The sequence below is a fragment of the Stomoxys calcitrans genome, chromosome 5, assembly GCF_963082655.1.
Source record: "Stomoxys calcitrans chromosome 5, idStoCalc2.1, whole genome shotgun sequence".
In the NCBI taxonomy this organism is placed as follows: Eukaryota; Metazoa; Arthropoda; class Insecta; order Diptera; family Muscidae; genus Stomoxys; species Stomoxys calcitrans.
Genome location: NC_081556.1, coordinates 60,980,148 through 60,998,348, shown reverse-complemented (window position 1 = coordinate 60,998,348; position 18,201 = coordinate 60,980,148). Strand labels below are relative to the sequence as shown.

General features: G+C 37.0%; 1 protein-coding gene across 11 annotated transcripts in view; it reads right to left on the bottom strand.

Moving 5' to 3' along the window:
* The window catches only part of LOC106095874 (ryanodine receptor), a 163,464-nt gene that overhangs the window by 41,128 nt on the left and 104,135 nt on the right, over positions 1-18,201 (bottom strand). For all 11 annotated transcript variants that reach the window (XM_059370147.1, XM_059370148.1, XM_059370149.1 and 8 more), the window contains exons 3-6: positions 15,974-16,177; positions 3,281-3,358; positions 2,896-3,084; positions 2,607-2,806 (exon numbers count right to left, since the gene is read on the bottom strand). In XM_059370147.1, coding sequence (XP_059226130.1) covers positions 2,607-2,806; positions 2,896-3,084; positions 3,281-3,358; positions 15,974-16,177 — 671 coding nt within the window. The remainder of the gene's footprint in view (positions 1-2,606; positions 2,807-2,895; positions 3,085-3,280; positions 3,359-15,973; positions 16,178-18,201) is intronic.

The following is an 18,201-nucleotide window of genomic DNA, read 5'->3' as shown; positions in this document are numbered from 1 at the left end:
TCGCGTTTTATAAACATGCATAATCCATTAACTAAATACGGCGTATTAAATTGAACTACAAACAAGTAAATGCGTGCTAAGTTCGGCCAGGCCGAATCTTACATACCCTCCACCATGGATCGCATTTGCCGAGTTCTTCTCCCGGCATCTCTCCTTAGGCAAAAAAGGATATAAGAAAAGATTTCCTCTGCTATTTGAGCGATATCAAGATATGGTCCGGTTTGGACCACAATTAAATTATATGTTGGAGACCTGTGCAAAATGTCAGCCTATTCGAATAAGAATAGCGTCCTTTGGGGGAAGTAAATTTATATGGGAGCTGTATCGGGCCATAGACCGATTCAGGCCATAATAAACACGTATGTTTATGGTCATGAGAGAATCCGTCGTACAAAATTTCAGGCAAAACGGATAATAATTGCGACCTCTAGAGGCTCAAGAAGTCAATTTCCCATATCGGTTTATATAGCAGCTATATCAGGTTATTAACCGATTTGAACCTTATTTGACACAGTTGTTGAAAGTAAGAATAAAATACGGCACGCAAAATTTCAGCTAAATCGGATAGGAATTGCGCCCTCTAGGGGCTGAAGAAATCAAAACCCAAGATCGGTTTATATGGCAGCTATATCAGGTTATGGACCGATTTGAACCGAGTATGGTTCAAATCGGTCGGCAACGTTGTTGGATATCATAACAAAACACGTCGTGCAAAATTTCATTCCAATCGGATAAGAATTGCGCACTCTAGAAGTTCAAGAAGTCAAGACCCAAGATCGGTTGATATGGCAGCTATAATAGGTTATGGACCGATTTGAACTATACTGGGCACAGTTGTTGGATATCATAACAAAACACGTCGTGCAAAATTTCATTCCAATCGGATAAGAATTGCGCACTCTAGAGGCTCAAAAAGTCAAGACCCAAGATCGGTTTATATGGCAGCTATATCAGGTTATGGACCGATTTGAACCACACTTGGCATAGTTATTGGATATCATAACAAAACACGTCGTGCAAAATTTCATCCTAATCGGATAAGAATTGCGCACTCTAGAGGCTCAAGAAGTCAAGACCCAAGATCGGTTTATATGGCAGCTATATCAAAACATGGACCGATATGGCCCATTTACAATACCAACCGACCTACACTAATAAGAAGTATTTGTGCAAAATTTCAAGTGGCTAGCTATACTCCTTCGGAAGTTAGCGTGCTTTCGACAGACAGACGGACGGACGGACGGACGGACAGACGGACGGACGGACGGACGGACAGACGGACGGACATGGCTAGATCGACATAAAATGTCGCGACGATCAAGAATATATATACTTTATGGGGTCTCAGACGAATATTTCGAGTAGTTACAAACAGAATGACGATATTAGTATACCCCCCATCTTATGGTGGAGGGTATAAAAAGTAGGCCGCGCAAAAAAGCATATCTGTTATTAAATATTATGGCCTTTTCTCTCTTTGTGAGATTTTGACCACATTTTCTTAAATTTAAAAAAAAATTCTTAAATTTCTTAAAATAAAATTTCAAAAGCTATGTCATTTTGACCTCATTGTCCATTCCCGTATAGCCGCTCTTTTGGGATTGGGACTCGGGATTGCCCTTTGCAAAACCCTACTTGTAATGCTGTCATTCAAAATAAATTGAGTAAGAAATTCTTATTTTAAATTTTTTGCATAAGAGTTGGTATTTTGTTCTGCTTTCGGAATAGTCGCTAAAAGTTTTAATTGTTCCACGAGCGAAATTTGACAGAAATCATTTGTTTTTGTTTCTATACCAAAAGACGTTTCTTTATCTGCACCTATTGTTTTAAATTTTTTGTTCGTAAAAAAATAAAATAAAAAAAAGAAAGAACAAACCATTGACACCAATAAAACAATCAAGCGTTGCCAATGTAACTATTTTGCTATTTTCCTCACTATAAGCACCATATTTCTCTTCAACGTTTCGCCGTCGGTTTTTTTATATGGAGTTTGATAGCATTCCACGTGAAAAGCTGAACAGAATACCCTGCTTAAAGCCTCGTACTGACTTTAACTTTTCGCCTGAAAAACTTTCAAAACGCATTAAAAAAAAACAATGGTAACGAAGAAAATGAGAACACATTCCGCAGAAGTGATATTGAGTTCTTTGAACAAACTATCAGCAACATGTCGCTGCGCCAATACTAATTTCTCTTCAATTAGTTGCAAATGTAATTAAATGCTCTTGAACTGTGAGGTCTTGTGTTGTCGTCTAATAGAATGCGGCATATTTCGCCACTATTAAATAGACAATTTCGTGTGAATGAAGTTAGTACTAGGCTTAATGGTGGGGTAAATTTTCGTTGAATTGCCCAAAATAGGTAATCTGGAACAATATCAACCAAAATCAAGCTGCGCCTCAACAAGAAAAACACAACTTGGTTTTTGTTCGCACTGTCGCGACAGTTTATCTCAGTTCGAAGGTTCTGTTAATTTGGCAACCATTTTTAATTTAGAAATTGAGTCACAATGTCATAGCTTCGACAGCTTTATTTCAAACTGTTGCTTTTGCTTGAACATTTCTACAAATTAGAATTTGATTTTTTACTTGAATGTGATTACTTACTTTTGTCCTGCTTCACGCCCCCAAGTACTTGGTATGGTTAGACACTCGTCGCCACCGTGGAAGAAGCGCAAAACATCACCACCGAATACATAGCCCACATACTTCATGCGGGATATGCCGGTGCCATACGGTTGCACTGACCAGTGCGTTACATGGAAGCTGGCATTGACAATTGATTGTTCGTTCTCCTTGGTTGTATGCTGCATTCACCACATAGACGTCAAAGAAATGAGATATTTAATAAAGCACCTGACTTGACTTACACGTAATCCCGACGAGCTTAGCTTACCAAGTAACGTTCTGTTGCCACAGAGACCAAAATCAAGTCGTCACCCACACGCACCTTCTCACCCTCGGAACGCTGCTTGCTAGCTGGATGCACAGTCCACCAGCATGCCTCGCCTTGGCTGTGCTCTTGCAGACCAACGTCGAAGGATAATTTGTCGTTGGACGATGATGTCGAAAGGCAGGCAAGGTACTGTTGGCGTCAATGTTAGAGTGTTTGGTGGCGTTGTCGTCGTCGTCATAGTATTTTACAACAACGCACACACCAACCAGGACCACGAACCACGAACGAAAAGGACAAACGACCAAAAAGATAAGGTATCAATTCAATTGTCATGGATTACGTTAAATTCTCAGTCTGCCTGTGACCAGGACCAATGTGATCTTACCATGTCGCTGTTGTTGTGACGCAACAGTATAGCATTACCATAGAGCAGAGTCCTATGGCCGGATCCAGTACCTTTGCCCTGCTCCAAATAAATTTCCCATGAAAAACGCAAATGGAATAAAGAAGGAAAAGAAAAAGGGAAAATTCAATGTTATTACGGTCTTCTCAATACGGCAAGTTTGGCTGAAGGAATTTTAGTTTTGCTTCACAGCTTCAACATCAATTTTTTTTTGATTTTGCTTCGAAGCATTCAACGGCGTTCTGTGTAACAACAAAAATTCCACGTAAAAAGGAAGCATTGCTTTTTTGTCGGAGGATTGGGACGTACGAATATATGACAATGTGTTGAGTGCTAAAAGTCGCCTTGGCATAGTTTGTGGGTGGCGGTCGTAACAGCTTAGAACGGGCGCAATCTCATCTTTGTTAGTCGTCAAATTCTATTAACACTACCTCGTTAAGGGTTAGAGAAGGGTTAATGGTTCTTGGATTATCAGAAGGAACTGATGCTTTTGCTACACTTTTGCGTTATTTAGATTAACATAGAAAAGCGTAAAAAACATAAAAACAAGGACTACATGAGTGAGCGAGTGAGTGCATTGCTGTGCTGGTACCAAGAAGAGTCTCAGACCAAAAAAGCGTCAAACAATTTGAAGGTTAATACTATACGAAAAAATCTTATGGGGTGAGAAAAATGTCACGAGCAAAAGTTTTCCATATGCTTATCAATAAAAAAAGGAGATGATGAAATAACTGTTATTTATATTTTCCTAAAATTATAAGCCCTGATATCTACAAACATACAGCAATAAGGAACTGAAAAGTTTTCACATTGAAAAAAAATGGTCATTAAATATTGTGTTATTATACATATACACAAAGAGAAATAAATGTTGATAAAATCAGCACTGTGTGCTGATTTAAAATTATAATATTTTAACTTTTGAAGGAAATCGTTTAAAATGTTTAAACTTCTAGATGACAAATAAAGCATTTGCCATATGTTAATACAAAATGTAGGTGTATATTTTTCGTACAAGTTCATATAGTATTCAGGGGAAAACCCTTTCTTATGTCAATAAATGCCTTTCCAATAATGTGGGCATTTAACTATAAAGGCATTCTCTCCAAAGCCGATCCCAAGGATATGATAGTCGAGAAATACCACAGCATAAGTCGAGATCAGTAATATGGTAGATGACGGCATATAAAACAAGACTCACAGGAGAGACTTATATCGACGCTAAGCTAGGAGGTTGATTAATAACCCAAGTTTATTTATTTCTAAGCATGTATCCTATGATTACAGCACATAAATTTTGTAAAATTGAATATTTGAACATTCTGAAACATAAAACATGGAAATAAAGCTGCTATACAACTCTTATGGTATATAATATTAATAAATAAAAGAAAATGAATTCTGAATACATATATACTTCTAAATATGCAATAATGGAAATATTAATAGAAACATATATTCTATTGAATTTACTTGAATGAGAAGTTTAACAAGTAAAAAGGCATTAAGTTCGACCAGGTCTAACTTGGATCACCCTGGCTATCTTATATATAACCAATAAGGAAAGGCAAAAGTCAGGCGATGCCGATTGAATAATACCCTGCACCTATCCTATAAGTGCAAAGTGAGAGCTATATCTAATTCTAAACCAATTTGATGGACCTCAGATGGGTTGTTAACCAATTCGTATCGAATTTCGAGCAAATATGTTTAAACTGTAATAACTACTTGTGACAATTGTCAATATTATTGCGAATTACCCAAAATCTGAAGAACATATATATGGGAGCTATTGTATATCTAAATCTGAACCGATTTCGAGCAAACTTCTTAGCAAAAAGATTGGTCATTAAATGCGTTTGCAGTGGCTCTAGAAGTGAAAATCGGGCGATATACGTATATGGCAGCTATATTGAAATCTGAACCGATTTCTATGAAATTTACCAGTATTCATAAGAAATTCCTTCCAGCCAAATTTCGAGAGAATCGGCTAATAAATGAGCACTTAATTGCAATATTTCTCGAAATCGGAAGAACATATATATAGGAGCTATATCCAAATCTGAACCGTTTTTCTTTTAATTTCAATAGGCTTCGTCTCTACGCCAAAAAAAATGTATGTGCCCAATTTGAAGACGATCGAATGAAAATTGCGACCTGTAGTTTGTACACACAGACAGACAGGCGGACAGACAGACGGTCACAGCTAAATCGAATCAGAAAGTGAATCTGAGTCGATCGGAATGCTTATCAATCTCTCTTCCTTTTGGGTGTAACAAATAAATGCATTAAGTTTTAATACCCTTTACCACAGTGGTGGTGTAGGGTATAAAAATCTGGTGAAGTAATGAAAGAATATGTTAAGATAAATACATTTTTTGCTTTTTTATTTTAAGCATTTATTAATTTTTGCATTTCAAGGCTGGTCATGTGTTTTGATTACTTTTTATAGCTCTGCTAATGCTTACACTGTTGTAGCTACTGGCTAAGTAGGTCATTTCTACTGTATATCAATATTTTATGAAAACCATTTGGAATGCAAACAGCCACTGAGACACACATCTCCATATGCTTATGGCAATATCTCAATCAAGAACTTCTTTAAATCTGGCTGTTTCAACATTATTGGGTCTACCTCTGAGAGATACATATTTGCACTCCATAAACCAACTTGTCAATATTTCATTCAAAAAACTTCCTTAAATCCACTTTTTTGAACTACCTTCTTACTCTTCATTATTGCGAGAAACTCAATTTGTTTGGTTTTTGTGATATTTTGCGTTAAAAAAAAAAAAAACAACAACAATCCATCTTTAGTGTACAACAACAACAGTGCAAATGTATTTTAAGCAGGAAAATGCTGCATTAGTGCTTCATACCTACTTGATGGGTATGACGCATGTGTGCTGTGTATTGTTCTCAATAATGATGACCTTCTTACTATGTCATAAAACGCAGCGCACATGCGCTTTTGTTCAAAACACTTTGACAAACAGCGTGTGCAATAAACAACAACAACAACAAAAGGATAACATTAGTGTGTGCAGTGTGGGTGTTTCTCCGGAAACTTTCCATTCATTTTCTTTCCAAAAATTTTCTCTTTTAGCAGTATGTCTACTTTTCTGAAATTGCAGAACTACAGCAACAAAATTAACTACTAACAGTCAGCAGACAGTGTTTGTTATCTTCAGCACTTTTTTCTATGAGTGTGGCAGCCTTGTGCAGCGATCTCCTGATTAAGTTCTTGGCCCTATTAAAGTCGCATTTATTAACCGATTTCATTGAAATTTGGTACAATGTTTCCAAATGCCGAGGTTACCAACTGCAGTGGCCCATCTAAATGTCCCCGGACATGCACATCCTCTCGTCAACACCTAAGCACTCTAACTATTTAAAATTTCATCTCATTCCATTGTGAGCTGTTGGCCTATATTTGGATTAGATTGTTAAGTACGATAGTTAAGTAGCATAGGTTAAATAATTTGAGAATCATTTAAATCAGTGTGTCGATAGGTTCTCAGATCTATAGATAGTTTTCGGACGATACGTTTATTTTTATTAACGACTGTACAGTGATAACCACAGACAGATATGACTTGATCGTCGTAGAATTTTCATGGATCATAAACGAAAGGGGGGTGTTTCAAATTCAAACAAGTATGAGTTCAGCCAGGCCGAATCTTGTAAACCCCCCACCATGGATCGCATATGTCGAGTTCTATGCGCAGTATCTCTTTTTAGGCAAACAAAGAATATTGAATAAGAATATGCTATTGTGTTATATTTCAGTGCATTCGGATAATAATTGCGCCTTGTAGGGGCTCAAGAAGTAAAAACGGGAGATCGGTTTATATGGGAACTGTATCAAGCTATTGATCGATTCAGACCATATTAGGCACGTATGTTGAGGGTCATGAGAGAAGCCGTGAGAATTGCGCCCTCTAGATCGGTTTATATGGCAGCTATATCAGGTTTTATACCGATTTGCGCGATACTTAGCACACCTCATGCAAAATTTCAGCCAAATCGGATGAGAATTGCCCGCTCTATTGGCTCAAGAAGTCAAGATCCAAGATCGGTTTACATGACAGCTACATCAAAACATGGACCGATTTGAACCATTTACAATCCCAACCGATTTACACCAAAAAAACTATTTGTGCAAAATTTAAAGCAGCTAGCTTATCTCCTTCGAAAGTTAGCGTGCTTTCGACAGACAGATGGACGGACGAACAGACTTAAAATGACATGACGATCAAGAATATATATACTTTATGGGGTCGAAATTAGTATACCCCCATCCTATGGTGGAGGGTATAAAAACAGTTGACAGAAGTAATCTTTCGCTAATGGAATTTTCATGGATCAAAAAGAAAGGGGGATATTTCAAATTGAAAAAGCAAATTGACAGAAGTAATGTTTCGCTAATGGGTATTAAAAATGAATGTTCTTGCTTAGAAAATATTTTTTTTGCAGGATATAATATTCCCAACACTAATAGTGATTGAAAGACACTACAAAAAACAAGTAAAAGCGTGCTAAGTTCGGCCGGGCCGAATCTTATATACCCTCCACCATGGATCGCATTTGTCGAGTTCTTTTCCCGGCATCTCTCCTTAGGCAAAAAAGGATATAAGAACAGATTTGCTCAGCTATTTGAGCGATATCAAGATATGGTCCGGTTTGGACCACAATTAAATTATATGTTGGAGACCTGTGCAAAATGTCAGCCTATTCGAATAAGAATTGCGTCCTTTGGGGGAAGTAAATTTATATGGGATCTGTATCGGGCCATAGACCGATTCAGGCCATAATAAACATGTATGTTAATGGTCATGAGAGAATCCGTCGTACAAAATTTCAGGCAAAACGGATAATAATTGCGACCTCTAGAGGCTCAAGAAGTCAATTTCCCATATCGGTTTATATAGCAGCTATATCAGGTTATTAACCGATTTGAACCTTATTTGACACAGTTGTTGAAAGTAAGAATAAAATACGGCACGCAAAATTTCAGCTAAATCGGATAGGAATTGCGCCCTCTAGGGGCTGAAGAAATCAAAACCCAAGATCGGTTTATATGGCAGCTATATCAGGTTATGGACCGATTTGAACCATACTTGGCACAGTTGTTGGATACTATAGCGAAACACGTTGTGCAAAATTTCATTTCAATCGGATAGGAATTGCGCACTCTAGAGGCTTAAGAAGTCAAGACCCATGATCGGTTTATATGGCAGCTATATCAAAACATGGACCGATATGGCCCATTTACAATACCAACTGACCTACACTAATAAGAAGTATTTGTGCAAAATTTCAAGCGGCTAGCTTTACTCCTTTGGAAGTTAGCGTGCTTTCGACAGACAGATGGAATGACGGACGGATAGGCGGACGAACATGGCTAGATCGACATAAAATGTCGTGGTGATCAAGAATATGTATACTTTATGGGGTCTCAGACGAATATTTCGAGTAGTTACAAACAGAATGACGAATTTAGTATACCCCCCATCCTATGGTGGAGGGTATAAAAACTGAAAAGGTCTGAAAAGGGGTTGCGCTAATAATGTTAGTCCCAAGAAATCGCGTTTCGACTTTAAGAGATTGCTGCTATGCTAAGCATTCCACTTTCAGTCACTATATGCCACTAAACACGGCATATAGTGAAGATGGTTTCTATCGTGGTCCATTTATTCAAATATAGCGGCAGCATCAATAAGAATACAATGATCCTTTTAAGCATTGATTAGTAGGTCTTTAAAAAAATATGAAGCGAGTAGAATGGTAATGGGTGTTAGTGGTATACTAGGGTGATACAAAAGATATACAGAAAGTAATAGAGAAACGCCACAGTTACAATTACGTCAATTAAAACTTAAGTTTAGTTTTACATTTTTTTAGCTAAATTTTTAATATCCAAGCCATGAAATGCACCGGATTAGGCCAAAATCAAAAAAGAATCACAGATACACAGACACAGACTAGACGGACAATCACATGAAGAACGTTCAACAGAAGTTAGCCAAAGTCAATGGAAGCGAAGTAATTGCGAATCAGTGCGTGATTCTGTAGAACCTTTCTGTATACTTACAAATTGAGGATCCTGATGAGACACAACTCATGTTTCGTTTGGTTTTGGTTTGGAAATGCATTGTGATGGATAGTTTGAGATAATTTTATGTTTTTTTTTTTGGTGTGGTAATTTGGCAATATTTCAAGATTGAGAGAGAAAGAGAGAGAGAGAAAGAAGGAAATGTTGAGAAAGAAACAATCGTCACGAGTACAATCAAGGTTTGAGTTGACATCGTACACAAGCAGGCGGTATTTAGTTTAGTGCAGGTGCAATGCGGCAAGGAAATGAATGACAGGATATTGGGAAAGTGAGCAAAAATGAGATGGTGGCCACACAATTTTGAGTAGCGGTTTGAATTCGATGGCAGTTTTGTTGCGGTTTAATGGTACGAAAACGGTGGTTTCGGTATTGAACAAATTCCCGCCAATGTCAGTTCCAAAAGAGTTTTTTTGGTGCAGATGAGTGTTTTGAATTCATTTTCGTTTAAGGGAAATTTATTAAGTTGTTGGAGTTTCAAGCGCCAAAGGATATGCAAGGATAAAATTTTATGGAAAAGAAGAGAAAAATAAATGAAAAACACATTAAAGTGGATAAGTAAAGGGGGGTAATGCAAACGCCCATTGTTTTGTATGTGTGTATGTAAGCTCATGGATTTGGTTGTTAAACGAAGAAAGTTCATACACACAACTATAGCAACAACAAACCCAAAAAAAATAACGACAACGACAAAGCCAACACCAACAAAACGAAAAAAATATAAAATAAGTACAAGAGAAACAGTTAAAATGGATTAAATTTAATTGTGCGGCATAAAAGGACTGTTTTCGTTATTTTTCCGCCTTTTGTTGCTCATCTTTTCCCACACTTCGATAAATTGGTCTTCAAGCGAGCGTAATGTAGGCTACGCGGGAAACATCTACTGGCTTAATAGTTTAATATGATTTTACGAAAACCAAAGGCATGCACTTCATCCATTCACACCCACACACGCACGTAAACCTTCCAAAACATCAAAGTGTGTGTGAATGACTATGCGGAGTTGTTAAGCCTGTTTTATTTCAGTAATATACAGTGCAAGGTACGAAATTTGTTTGGAAATGACAGCTATCCTGGGAAAACTTGCATACTATGTATGTACTAGAGTTGCGCTTGAGTCATGTGCATCGATAGCGAGATACAAATTCAATCAGTACATTTTTCAAAATATCGAAGAGAATATCAGAAAAATATTTTCAGAGTAAGTTATTCTCCCTCACTAAAGCCGGGGAAATTCGTTTGGCTTCGTATATAAAAAGGAGTCCTTGTCATAGTTCTTTACTGCGATGTTCAGAGGAAAATTTATATATCTTAACATATATATATATTGAAAGAGTGCTCTGTTAATGTCTTATATGCAATGCATTGGGGTGATGACCTTTTTACAACCTCATTGCCTACTTATAAGTTGATTCGATAAAAAACCTGACGCATACTCAATGATTTGAAAATTTTTATTGCAGCATTTTGGGCTACTCTTTGAAGTCACTGTAAACAGTTAAATAATTGTACACAAGCTTTAGAGCCACATATATGAAACATTACATAGGATCATCAAGTTGTCATTGGGGAGGATGGATCTTAGTGGGAGGTTGTCCTTGTTACGGCAAAAGTTGTATAAGTCTTGCATAACTTTGATCGCACGCTCACGGAAATGCAATCTTTTCCCGTGGATCTTCAATCTTTTGAGTAGTCACTCAGAGCTACATATAGTTTTTCGAAATTTCTTAGTGCGGAGCAATTAACTACTCAACTTACTCATGAGTGAGAAATTAATGAACAGATTTTGCGCAACCTTTTCCGGATTTCAGGCATCAGAATATTCGCAGGAAGAGCTAGAATGGTACAAGAGCGTTCCAGCATTTAATGCAGATATTTGGTATCTGCTTAAACTTTACAAATGGGATCGTACTCCTCTCAGTGAAGTGACGGAAGACACGAGCGAGGTGAAAGAGAAACTTAATGTCGTCTCTTCAGATGCCTGCTTCCTTAATTTCAGTTTTAACATTGCTGAAGGTTGTTTTCAATTGGTCATAATATCATATCCTGCCCAAAGAATTACTCCATTTTTGGTGATTTAGTCGACTCATGGAGCTCATCGTACATGACAACGTGAAGAATGCGATCCAGCGCATGGCTGATGAAGTTGGGTGTGGTCACCTTTATCATCGAACATTTGCTGTAGTCGAACTCAAAACGTCTATCTTTTTGCCATTATTCACGATTGTTGAATCGGCAACAATCATCACAATTGATGCCCATAGGTTGAACTCATCTTACGTCTTTTAGAGTTCTTCTGCGATTATGTTCTACAGGTATTTGTCGTCAAAAAGCTTGCTCCACTTCTCCGTGCTTGCCGAGAATTCATTCATTCGAGTGGCTTTTTTTTAGATAGCGTTGTGGATTCCTAACTTATTTGGGGTTGGGATTTCAATGCCCTCATTTCATTCCATTTTGCGTTGCATCTCCATGGAAATGCTGATTAATTCTTTGAGTATTCTTACTAACTTTCTTAGGCACCACAGCATGCCATACTCATTACGTTGCCTCCTTTAGGATTTATGGCCTTTAAAGTATACTGAGGGTAAATTTTTTTTTTGTTGAACTGCATGGTAAGATTTACATACGACGTCTTCCAAGCAAAAAACTTGACCCTCAGTATAGCTTAAAGTCTATAAATCCTGTTAGAAGCATCATTATGATTGAAGGGTGCTTTTTTGTGGTTCCTAAACGTAAGAAAACTCAAAAAAATGGATCACCATATTCATAGAGATACAACGGGAAAAGCAATGAAAGTGGTTCACAATATGCCAACTTTATTCGTTATTATGGACGATAATGCTCTAAGACCAATAAAAACATAGATTTTTTCAGTCCTGATCCTCTCAGATCACCGTATCCCATTTAAAAACTCTTGGAACCTTGGGGAGGAGAACAAGTTGAAATTTGGTCCCTGATCTTATTCCAATGTGTACAAGATTTTTGGCTACATATCTCCCGGGTTCGCTAAAGAGTTAGTTGGAAGCCTCCCCGAGTTGAACGGCAGTATTTACATGAAGGGTTTACCCAATTGGTTATAACAGCTAACAGGCACAGCCCTAAGAACCCTAAGAATAACCCGAAGAATTTATTTAAGTTACACAAATCATACCCCTTTCAATTTAATACATGAAAGTGTCTCAAATTAGCTTTCCAAGCAAAAATAGTGTGAAATATTTTCTTGCTTTTTTATTAAAGCTCTTTAATTTTTTCGCCTATATTTTTTTAAGTAGAAATTTTCCTGATCATGACGTATGGGATTACTAACGAAAAATTATGTTTTTATCATTTTCAAAATTAAAAACGGTGTCCCCATTTATATGACCACCACTGTACATTCGATTCAAAAAGGTATACCTTCACTTCACTGCCTGTGTACCATTGTACATAAAAACGAGAGATGTTCTTCGATTTCTATGAACATTGTTTCTTTTTGTTCATTGGTTATGTGGCTTCTCGCAAAGGTTATAAGCCTTTACACTTTTTTTTAGTTTTGGATTTATGTGATTTAAAAAAGAATGAAAAAATTTAATTTTTTCACAAAAATATAAATTCTATGTGCCTTGTGCGTGTCATTAATAGGCTAAAGTGCATGCATTCATGACGCAGGAAATTATTTTTGAGAAAAAGTCAAAAAATCATCACCCTAATATGCATAAGTCAAATGCTTTAGTCTGAGAAAAAATTTACCATTAAAAGAATCTGCTTCGCAAAAAAAGTGAAAGAAATGTTTTAAAATTGAAATCTTTTTGGCACTTTGATCTTTGATGGTTTGAGCTAATAAAACATCAAGAATTAAAGCTTTTTAATCCCACTGGCTCTTATGTTGCCGGACGACATAAACGACCTACCGTGCTACTTTCAATATGCTTAATAGTTTTCCTTACCACGCCCTAAGTTGGTTCATGTCTGGTATTGTGTCCCCACCTACATATGTACCGGGGTCTGTTAGCTGTGAAAGCCAGGCAATGACATAGGAAATGCTCCAACGTCTCATCATCTCCCTCGTATGCCCTACACATGCTATCACACCGATTTTACATAAGTAAGCTCGTAGTCCGAAAGTTATTGTGATACCGAAAGTTAATGTGAGCTCCTTCTTACTTCCTTTCAGTAAAAGCCTCGTATTCTCATGATCCGGATCACGTCATAGGATTTTCGTCGTCCTACCGTCGACAGTTTCGGTATTCTACAGTTTTAGGTTAGATTAGGTTAGGTTGAAAAGAGGGTGCAGATATTAATCCGCCTCATGCCACTATGGACATACACCTAAGCCAGTAGCCTGTTGTGCGCTCTAAGAACTACAAATTAACCTCTAAAAACAAAATTTTAAGTTACGAAATCCGTGCTACTTACAAAATCTTTAATTGTTTTCAACACCACTCTCCTAAGTTGGTTCATGATTGGTATTGTGTCCCCACCTAAGTGCCAGTGGGGACCCGAAAGGCGGGCAATGACAAAGGAAATGCTCCAACGTCTCATCATCTTCACCGCATGCACTACACATGCTATTACTTGCCGCACCGATTTTACATAGCTCGTGAGTCCTATGTGTCCCGTTATGATACCAATAGCTTTACTGACCTCCTTTTTGCTTCCTTTCAGTAATAGCCTGGTCTTCTCACGATCTGGATCCCCCCGTAGGATTTTCGCCGTCCTACCGACCGTTTCGCTGTTCTACAATGTTGCATGCGCATTCGTCGCCCATTCCCTTAACTCGGACTGCGTCGACCCGAAAGGCTTCGGGTTAACCAAGTTTATTGACGGCTATCCCGAAGCCATTTGGGTCGACGCAGTCCGAGTTAAGGGAGTGGGCGACGAAAGTGTTAAATGCGCGTTTTTAGCCCACGCCCTTAACGTTCCGTAAAGATGTTCACGCTCGACGTGCTTGCATGAAAACCATACCACCTCACGCATTCTGTGATCGTCCGGATCTCCGCCTGCAGGATCGTATTATGGTCAGGCAGTCTTAAACAGGCCCCAGGCCCACTATGTCCTCTAGCTTTGATGCATCCGGTTAACATGATCTTCCAGGTGGCAATACTGGGGTTCCGTCAATCCAGGACTGTGCCGCTGGCAACAGTGTCTCGCACTCGACCTAAAGTATCGTCTCAGGTATTCGATCTATTCTTCCGTCGTCTTAAGTCTCATAGCCGCAATGGCCGCCGCACACTTAATCTGTATGGCTGTATGTTGACCGTTACGGAATTGCAATACTGCAGCTTAGCTATTGAATTTTATGTCGAATTTAGTGTCAAATCAATGTAACGCGCCTTAAAAAAAATATATTTCGAGATATTCTCAGGATGTCACCAAAAACATTACGAAATATTGGGATTATAAAACCATAATTATAGATGTTTTATTAGCTCAATAAATCCAAGGGTAAAAAGCTTAAAGCAACCAACTAAGACGAAAACTCGATTAAAAGAAAACAATGTGTTTGGGGAAAATATTTTTATATTCTTGAGTCATGTTTTTTAGTGAGGTTTGAGGGATTTACTATGATAGTGACTGTGCTTAAATATGTATGACCAAACGATGAAATGCTCGTATCGTGAATAAAAAGTAAAGGTGTCTCCAATTATTCTTGCAATTACGTACATAAATATTTATAATTTTTATTTCATTACAATCCTCTTTTTTTGACAAAGAGCCTACCAACTTACATCCAACAATCAAACCTGCACTGCATAGCTTTTTAGCATTTTTTTTTCGTATTTACGACTTGAACTTACAGTACTGAAATAAAACGAGCCCACCGTTGGCAAGGTCTTGGAGGATATGACCTTTCTGATGATGTACGCGTGCATGTGCGAGGGCATGCTCGAGTAAAGATATGCAGCCCACATATTTATACAGAAGCCACCACCGTATGGCACTTCCACTAGCCATTAAATAACACCCAAGTTTGTTGGATTATAGTGGACGATGTACATAATTGAGAGTTTTATTTTTTGCTTGCTGTAAGCCCAACGACATAAACGAAGGAGGCGGTGTAAAAGGATTTGAAATTTCGAGCAAAAGTTCTTTAATACACCACAATTTTACTAAGGGGTACTGACGAATGCAAAAAAGTATGTTGAGGATAAAGAGGACTCTAAGATATTGCGGAATATTCTTATTTGAAATGGAGTGTTTTTCTGATTACATTCGATTTATACTTTGACAGTTTGTTAACGTTGACGCTGGATATCATCACATTTTCGCCTCTAGTTAACAGTGGAGAAAACTTTATTCCATTAACTGATAAAATTTGTAAAACAAGATGCCACTAAACTGTAGTTAATTTGGCATCAGCATTCGTAAGAAGACACTAGCCGTTATGTCATTGGGTATAATACAGTTAAATGCAATAATTGTGGATTTGAATGAGCACATGTGCGTGAATGAGGCTGTTAAGTGTATTTGGTTTGACACCTCCTAAAGTTATTTTAATTATGCGCGAGTAGATTGTGTGTTCATATGTAAGCTATTGATGTGCAAAATTCCATCATACATTCTGGACAACAGTGAATACTTACAGTCTCTGATCCAGCTGCTGTTACCAACTCCTGCAGGGCACGCACAGACAGTGCCTGTTCAATGACGAAAACGCACTGTGATAGATCGGGTGGCACATTTTTATCGGCAATGTTTTCCAGGAAACAATGACGGTTGCCAAATCCTTCGGCGGCCAGACACACGCGCTCTCCCGTTGCCGTACACGAGAGGCACACCATGTCTTCCTGTAAAATAAAATTTAAACAATTGTTAAGACAAACGCTAATAAAGGAGTAGAGTGTGTTTTTTAGTTTTAACTCTCCCTTTCACCAATTGAAACAATTTGTTGTTATCACAGGAATGAAGAGTCAAAAGTTTAAAAATGTTTATCAAAATATTTTTTCTTTGAATAAAACAGAATAAAGCTAGGATCACATGGTATTAAAGGTGGAGAAAATAATAAAATGGTTTTAGGGCAAAGTGAAACCCAAAACACATTCGAGTACGAAATGAGGAGCCAATAAAACCTGAAATCTCTAAAATTGAACTAGAATAAAACCACCAAACTCTTATACATAAAACAAAATCAATGATAACACTATTACATAAAAACAAAACATAACTGGTTAAACTTATGAAAAAACAGACAAGGCGAAAAGTCACAATATCAGCGTTTTGAAAGTTTACATCAAAAAGTAACCTAACAGGTGGAAGGTTATCCCTTCAGGAAAATTTTTCCGAAAATTGGGCTAACGATTACTCGTACCCCTTTTTTATGTATGTAGTGTCTTTGGCAATACTAGCAATATTGTGAGGAACAATTTAAGCCTCAACATCTTTTAAATTAGTTTATTGTTCGATTGAAATATTTTACCAACATGTTCGTCATGAAATTCTACTTTAGGTCATAGATCTATAACACTATAACCCAAAAAATAATCTAAAAGCCAGAAATAAGTGAAACCTTAAAGTACATTTTAGGGTTAAAGTAGTTAATTTTTTAGGTTGGTGCCGATGTTGCCCATAATACTTCTTTTTAGGACGACGAAGAAGCCAAAGGCAAAAATATTCCTTATCAAATTGTACTGCAAGTTACTGAAAAGTAAAATAAGCTTACAAATGTATGTGGTCATAGAAATATCATGAGTATAAATTTGGATCGGACAGCACTTCAAACTTCTCACATATCAATGGATATGACGAAGTTAGTATACGTCAGTTTTAAGTTTGCAAAATACAAAAATAAAAATAGCAAATAGGTGAGTTCACAGACGATAAATATAATCAACAACGGGAGTTGTCAAATATGCCAGCAACTGGGCGCAAAAGTTTGAAAACCAAACAAGTGTTTTATTCTCAATACGAATTGAAGGCAAATGACGAAAAAGAAGAATACATAGAGTGTGATAAATGTGCAAAAACATATCATGAAATGTATACTAAACTCGACAAAAAACAATACGAACATTTGGTTCATAATGAAGAGGAGGAACTGGTATGCCATAAATGAAATGGAAATTATGGTGTTAACAGTGCTACAGTTACAAAGCAACTGCTGAGAATAACAAACTTGATCGGCTGACTGAATCCATGAATTTCTCATCAATAAGAAAAAAAAAATGATAATGTGGAAAAGAAAAATTTGAAGTCGTTAAACGAAATTAAAACATAGAAACACTTCGCTAAAATGCTAAACGATCAACGAATAAGTAATAACTGTATTGCAAATGGTGTAGGAAATCGATGAAGGAGTAACTGATGTGAACGCTGCTTTGAAACTGTCAGAAACTGTCGTTGTTACAATGAATGAAGCTAACATTGAAGAAGCATATTTTCTTAAAAAGAGAAACTTAACTAATCCACATTAGTCGTTAATTGTTAAATTTCGTAAAAAAAATTTAAAATAAACTTATGGAAACAAAATCAAAAGTCAAATAAAATGATACAACGAAAAACATTTGCATGAATGCCTTTTTGAGTAAAGAAATGCTGCAGTTATTTATTAAGCAAAAACATAAACAATTGTTGGATACATTTTTGTCTACACAAGGTAATACAATAGAACTTACAGAAAAAAGTTCTATAACACGACTAAGGTTCATACAGGAAAGGAATATATAATCGGATATATATATATATATATATATATATATATATATATATATATATATATCCGATTCTCTCGAGGAGGAGGATTTTATTATGACTCCCAACATTACAGATGAATTTCATAGAAATCGGTTCAGATTAAGATAAAGCTGTCATATAT